At 34.1% G+C, this 7,213-nt stretch overlaps 1 protein-coding gene across 7 annotated transcripts in view; it reads right to left on the bottom strand.

The window, feature by feature from the left end:
• LOC107863924 (tRNA-specific 2-thiouridylase MnmA) overlaps nt 1-3,658 on the bottom strand; it is a 28,621-nt gene extending 24,963 nt beyond the window's left edge. For 3 of the 7 annotated variants that reach the window (XM_047407931.1, XM_047407935.1, XM_047407934.1), the window contains exon 1: nt 3,055-3,542. In XM_047407931.1, coding sequence (XP_047263887.1) covers nt 3,055-3,426 — 372 coding nt within the window. In that variant the 5' untranslated portion in view covers nt 3,427-3,542. Of the gene's footprint in view, nt 1-3,054 lie in introns of all 7 variants that reach the window. The other 4 variants (XM_016710127.2, XM_047407936.1, XM_047407933.1 and 1 more) reach the window with 4 other exon arrangements.
• Nucleotides 3,659-7,213: the final 3,555 nt, after the last annotated feature.

Here is a 7,213-nt window from a genome sequence, read left to right as displayed (position 1 = left end):
ATCCGACACGGGTGAGGCAACATTTTTGGAGAGTCCGAGCAACTTAGTCATAAGCAAGAGACATCAAGTAATACAGCAAAAAAAACAGCAACCTAAACTCATACTAACCTTCTACCCTAATCCGCCTCCTCCACAACTTCCTATCTAGGGTAATGTCCTCGGTAAGCTGAAGTTGCTTCATGTAATGTCTAATCACCTTTCTCCAATATTTCTTCGGTCTACCTCTACCTCGCTTGAAACCATCTCTAGCCAACCTCTCACACCTTCAGGCAGGGGCATCTGTGTCCCTCCTCATCACATGATCGAACCATCTCAACCTCGCTTCCCTCATCTTGGCTTCCACCGAAGCCACTCCTACCTTATTTAGAATAACCTGATTTCTAATCCTATCTTTCCTAGTACACCTACACATCCACCATTCTAATCTCTACGACCTTCATCTTCCGAGTGTGGGCCTTCTTAACAGGCCAACACTTTGTCCCATACAATAAAGCCGGTCTAACCACATTTAAGTTTAGGAGGTACCTTTTTGTCACACAAGATTCCAAAGGCGAGCCTCCATTTCATCCACCCCAGTGTTCAGGGAAGCGTGAGGGACAAGGTTCCGCATCACGCATTATGTGATGCGTGAAGCGATGCGGCCGCATCATTGAAGTGAATCGCAATTTTAAAAAAAACGACCAAATAACATCCAAATAGTAAGTCATAACTGAAAAAAACACAACAACTACATAAACAACAATAAAGACAATATATATAAGCAAAAGTTTAAACGAAAAACCAAAATCACAGGTTTGATCACCAAAATCAGAGGGGAAAAAAGAAGTGAGAAGAAAAAGTGAAAAAAACAGAGAAAGAAAATAGAGCAAAACAATAACTAATCGCAGCAGTGAACAACAGAAGTGAAAAAAAGAAGAAAAAAACAGTGAAGACGCAGCAGTGAAAAACAGCAAAACAAAGAAGAAAGAAGGAAGAAAAATTACCATAAAATCTCAGTGAAGAAGAAAAGAGGTCGCGACTCTCTTCAGAGCTAAACCCTAAAAATTCGCAAAAGTGAAGGCAACAGTGATCCGACTCTTTTTCAACTTTAAAATTGATTCGACTCTTTTATTTTTAATTTAAAAATGGCCCTACAAATAAAATCAACATGATGAGAGCGCATTAGCTCGCATCTCGCATCATAGGATTATGCACCCGCATTTGTTAAATAGCCTCGCATCAGTTACTTGCAGCGAGAAAGCCTCACATCACATCGCATCACCGCATAATACAATTATGCGCTTGCATTTCAGAAGACTGATCCACCCTACCCCAATCCGATGATTGACATCTTTGTCAATCTCTCCATTTTACTGAATCATAGACCCCAAATACTTAAAACTCTCTCCTTATTGATAGAATGAGTATCAATATTAACCACCACATTGGACTCATGCGACACCTCGCTAAACTTATACTCCAAATATTCTGTCTTGGACCTACTCAACCTAAACCCTTTAGACTCAAGGGTTTGCCTCCAAACCTCCAATTTAGCATTAACTCCACTACGTGTCTCATCAATCAAGACCACATCATCCGCAAAAAGCAAACAGTAAGGCACCTCACCTTGAATTTGTCGCGTCAAAACATCCATCATTAAGGCAAAAAAAAAGGGGCTAAGCGTCGGTCCTTGGTGCAACCCCATCAAGACGGGACAATGCTCTGAGTCCCCTCCCCCAGTCCTGACCCAAGTCTTGGCTCCGTCATACATATCCTTAACCACCCCAACATACATCATAGGTATGCCTCTAGCCTCCAGACACCTCCAAAGAACCTCCCTGAGAACTCTATCATAGGCCTTCTCTAAGTCGATAAACACCTTGTGCAAATCTTTCTTCCTTTCCCTATATTGCTCCACCAATCTCCTAACGAGATGGATGGCTTCAGTAGTCGAGCGCCCTGGCATAAATCATTTAACAATGATTGAAACTGAAAAGACTAAGGGGTCATTTTGTTTAAGGCATAAGGTAAACCAACACCGATATAAAATTTGACATGGCTAAAATAGTGCTGGTCAGCAACACAAAATTCTCATAACTAATTTAATCTTTCATAACTGCTACAACATTTGACTCTTAACTAAGTACATCATTTGATTTCTGATATTAAATTATGTAATACTAATTGGCATAATTTATCTGAAAATGAAGGTATAATTTAGTTTACAAAAGATTGCCTTTAAAAAAATCTGACACTACATCTAGTATAAGATGTTACTACACTTACTTATCCATCAAAAGAGATAGAGAATGTGGCAATAGTAGTAAACAAGCCATATCCTTCAACTTCACATGGCAACTTAAACAAAGACTAATTAATTTGGGGTCAGAAGTAGTAAAATAAAAGAACAACAACAATACATCCGGTATAATCTCAAAAAGTGACGTCTGGGGAAGGTAGAGTGTACGCATACCTTACCCGTGTCTCAAAGGTAAAAAGGTTGTTTTCAAGACACTCTTGATTCAGGGGACAAAAATAGTCTAAGGCAGACAAGAAAAAAAAAGTACTGATAAAAGTACCAAGGAAATAGGATAAATTAACAAAAACTGCACATAGTAACACAACAGTAACTACAATATAATACTCCCTACGTTCCTTCAGGGGACAAAAATAGTCTAAGGCAGACTAGAAAAAAAAAGTACTGATAAAAAGGACAAGAAAATAGGATAAATTAACAAAAACTGCACATAGTAACACAAATGCAACTACAATATAATACTCCCTACGTTCCTTTTGGTTGTCATTCCTTTTAGTTGTCATGTTTTGTTATTTTATAGTTAAATAACTAATTTTCAAAGCTAAATTAGATTAGATTAATTCAATATTTTAAAATTAAATTTACACGTCCAAAAACTATACGAAAAATACTATAAAATATTTTTTTCCTCACAGCCAATATAATAAAAATCACATTTTAAATATTGGTCGAAGTTTATATGTTTGACTCTTAAAAAGTAAACTGTGACAACTATAATAGATAGTGGAAGTACAAAACTAAATAGTAAAATTACATACTTGAAACCAGATCTTGAGATAGAAAGCAGTACAAGAATGTCCAGCAGCATGAAGTAACCTTAGTGCCACACTACTATCAACACCACCACTAACCAAAACAGCCACTTTAAGAGGATTCTTGTGAGGCATACAGCAAGATAAGTATGTAGGGTCAATTTTTTCATCCACATAGTTGTTTATTGGTGATGAAACTGAAAGGGGTTTCAGTGAAAACAGTTGTGTTGGAGTAGTTGTAATCTTTCTTGGCTTAGAGAAAATATGGATAAGGGGTTTCTTGAAAGGGTAAAGGGAGAATAAGTGTTTGAGAGATTGTGAAGATTGAAGGGGAAGAGGAAGAGGAAGAGGGAGTATTGACATGGTTGCCCTTAGCATTTTTGTTCATTTGGGAATGAGGTCTCTCAAATTCTGGCTATGGAGTGTAACCAGACCCCCCAACCCCCTCGCATATTAGTAGTTTCTCTTTTGCAGTCCCCGGAGATAAATTATAAACAATGTAATTTTTAACTAGTTTACCCTTGTTAATCTTCATAAAAAATAAAAATATACATTTTAACTAGTTTACCCTTATATCTCTCACAAAAAATAAAAATAAGATAAAAGACATAAAATCGTTATTGACTTTTTTAAAAATTTATAAAAATATATTTTAACTTTATGACAACCTATTATATCCTAAATCATTGTAAATTAATATTATTATTATATTATTTTTGGATCAAACTCAATTTTTAGAAATTAATATTGATTATGCACCAATTACTAATTGACACGTACTTTTTAATTTAAATTTTTTCTTTTATTTTTTCTTATACTTTTTATTTTTCTCTCTCCTACTCACCATCATCCTCAAATTTCACTTTCAATCAACTCCATACTTGACTTTTTTTTTCTTCTTTAGCTAAGCCCCCGTCCTCTCTACTATCCTACCTCCACCATTCTTATCCTCTCATTTGAAATGGAAAAAAAAAGAAGTGAATTTTCTACTCTTAAATTTTAATAAATTTTCAATTCATCTTTATTGGTGATTTTTCTCACTATTATAATTCACTGATAGTTGAATTTTCATCATTACTTTTATTGTTAAAAAAAATTCTTTTCACCAAAAAAATGATGGTTGGACGATGTCTCTCTACTTTTCTTATCATTTTTTCATTTTCATCAAAAAATAAACACCAATAACAATAAATTTTTCATCATGAAAACTTCTTATCTTTTTGAACTAATTTTGTTGAGATCAATCTCTTTTTTTTTTTTTCAAATCTTTAATTGCATTTCAATGGAGGTTTGGGGAAGATGGAAGAGAAAATAAATTTAAAAATAAAAAATAAAAAATTATTCACACGTGACATTTTTTCATTTGTTCTTGCAGTCAATTTTCCTCCTTCACACGCCTCATTTGCGTAGAACACAAACCTGAATTGAAATTCAGTCAAAATGGTTTTTGTGGTGTAATAGATCACCCGTAAAGTTAAAGTGTCTTTTTACAAATATCGAACAAGTTTAATGGTGACTTTATATCTTTATTCTAAAAATAACATTCCGTTTGTGATTGTTTTCTTTTAAAAAGCATGTTGACACCTAGTTTTTTCCATCCACATTTCAAATTAGTTTTTGAATTTCTCAATTTTTAATAGTTTTAAAATATTTATTTTAAGTTATTTCAATCCTGCCTTTTGAATTTAGGTGAAATAAATATATTAAATGTTTAATTATACATATTTATATAATCATCAGTTAAAAAAATGCTTTAGAATTTATTTTGATTGAATGATTGGAAATATTCTACTTTTCTCAAGATCGATTGAAAATAAGAAATTGATGACATAATTAGTTTCTTAATTTTTATTTTATTATGATTATTATTGTTGTTGTTATTACTATTATTATTTTTGAAAAAAAAAAGAGAAGAGATAAAATAAATTGTGTTTTATTCAATATTTATTTTGAAATTATTTAGATTGAGAAGCTCGTTAAATTATTTAGGAATTAACTTAACCTTAATTTAGTTTCAATTAATTTAATTTTAGTTGCGTTATTAACCTAATGTGGCTAGAATTTTAATTGGACTTTATTCTCTTTAAATTTAGCAACCCATTGTAGGCCCAAAACAATAACAACTCACCAAGAATCCATTATACTTCCTCTTTTCCACTTAACCCAACAGCAAAATCTGCCCAACAGGCCCACAACCTTCATTCCTATTCCCTTCTCTTTTACCCAACAGACCTAACAACAAAACTCCCGAGCCCAAGGCCTCGACCTGTCCTAGCTCCAAACTGCCCCAGCAATAGCCCAATTTGCTGACCCGAATTGGCCCACCACTTGTTATCTCCCAATATCAGCGTACAACAACAAAATAACATTAACAACAACCCATTTCTTGTTTAACGTTAACAGTAAGTCAGCAACATTCAAGAACAACCAACATCGGCAAAGCACAATACCAGCAAGACAACAACAAAAGTCGTAACAACATTAACAACAAACAACAGCAACATTAACAACACACAGAAAATGCCATTAACCGGCAAAACCTCAATCGTCCATTTACCGATTTACCCCCGTTCAACTATCTATGGCTAAAAATCATATGACTTTCACCATATTCAGTCCATGATTCACTTTTTAGGGTAGGGATTAATGCCCAACGTTCTTCTTTTTGTCCCACGGTGGACTTCAAAATTTCTTAAGAAATCACTTAAATTTAGGTTTGAAATTCGAACCCTAATTCTTTTCCTTCCTAATTCTTTCTCCTATAAATAAAGGTTGAGGGATAAAGGAAAGGAGGGGAATTTTGGGGAAAATTTGGGGGTTCTGGATGTGCATGCCTCTAACCTCATGCAATCGAAATCCCGATGGAAAACTAAACTCCGGTAAAGTCACTGTAATTTTGAGAGATTAAAATTGAGTTTTGACAGTAGTGAAGTCGTCGTCCACTCGTTGTTCCCATTAGCTGTCCGAAAAAAGGTAAAGTCTTCATCTTTTTACACTTCTCTTCTATAAAAATTGGTAATCACGTGACTGGAATATGTAGTGTTGTTGATTGTGGTATGACTACATGTTTGGTATGACTAATATAACTTAAGTTCTTATCTTTGTTTTCATTTCCTTTTGTGACTGTAATACCCCGAAAAATTTTTCGTTGAAATTTTATGCGTAAACATGTTGGGTTCTATCTTCTAGAATGAATTATAAATTTTTCGTGAAAAATGTCTTAGATTATGACCCACCATTGCATAGAGTATCGAATAATATTTTCAACGATATGTGGATCATCCAAAACGGACACCCGAGCGACGAGTTATGAACATTCCGATCGAACCGTGAATAGTAGTGAACAGTAAAACGTGCAGGAAAAAGTACTGAGGCCTGGCGTATTTTTACTTCAATTTTAAATAATCATAACTCCTTGTACATAATGATCTGGGTGATCTACTATATATCAACGAATAGCTCTGCGAGTCCTCTTTCCAATGAAATTGGTTTCATCCAATTTGTCTATCGGAGCAAAAAGTTATGGTCAATCTACTTCAGCCTACCAAAAGTGAATTTTTGGGTCAATTCAAACGATCATAACTCCTCGTACACAATGATCTGGGTAAAATGCTATATATCAACGGAAAGATATGAGAGTCCTCTTTCTAATCAAATTGGTTTCATCCAATTTAGATATCGGAATAAAACGTTATGGTTGATCTACTTCAGACTATCAAAACAGTCCACCAAAGGACAAATTCGAGATTTTTTTTTATTTTAAGGGGTGTTTTGGTCATTCTCCCTCACCTAAAATCTGTCCAAAGCCTATATTAAAGCCTATTAGAAACATTATATGTTATATTTCATCAAACTCCCTCAAAAAAAAGAACCTAAGCTCCTACATCCAACTTCAAGAACCTCCAAAGTTCACCATTAATTCTGCAAATTTATTCAAGATTCCAAGTTCCTAGTTCAAGAATTCCAAGAACCATCATTTAAAGGCACGATTAACATCTCAAAAACGAGTATCGATCTAAAGTTCATCATTCAAGGTATGTGGGGTTTTTCAACAAGAACTTTCTTTCGTTCTTGTGCTCAAAAGTAATTTTCTTTATAAAGACATGATTTTTATTTGATTTTTATGAATTTGAAGCATGAACTCATATCTTATGATGATTATTAT

This window comes from Capsicum annuum, chromosome 3, assembly GCF_002878395.1.
Source record: "Capsicum annuum cultivar UCD-10X-F1 chromosome 3, UCD10Xv1.1, whole genome shotgun sequence".
NCBI classification, from domain to species: domain Eukaryota; kingdom Viridiplantae; phylum Streptophyta; class Magnoliopsida; order Solanales; family Solanaceae; genus Capsicum; species Capsicum annuum.
Note: the sequence above shows the minus strand (reverse complement) of the source record. Positions and strands in the feature narration are given on the sequence as shown.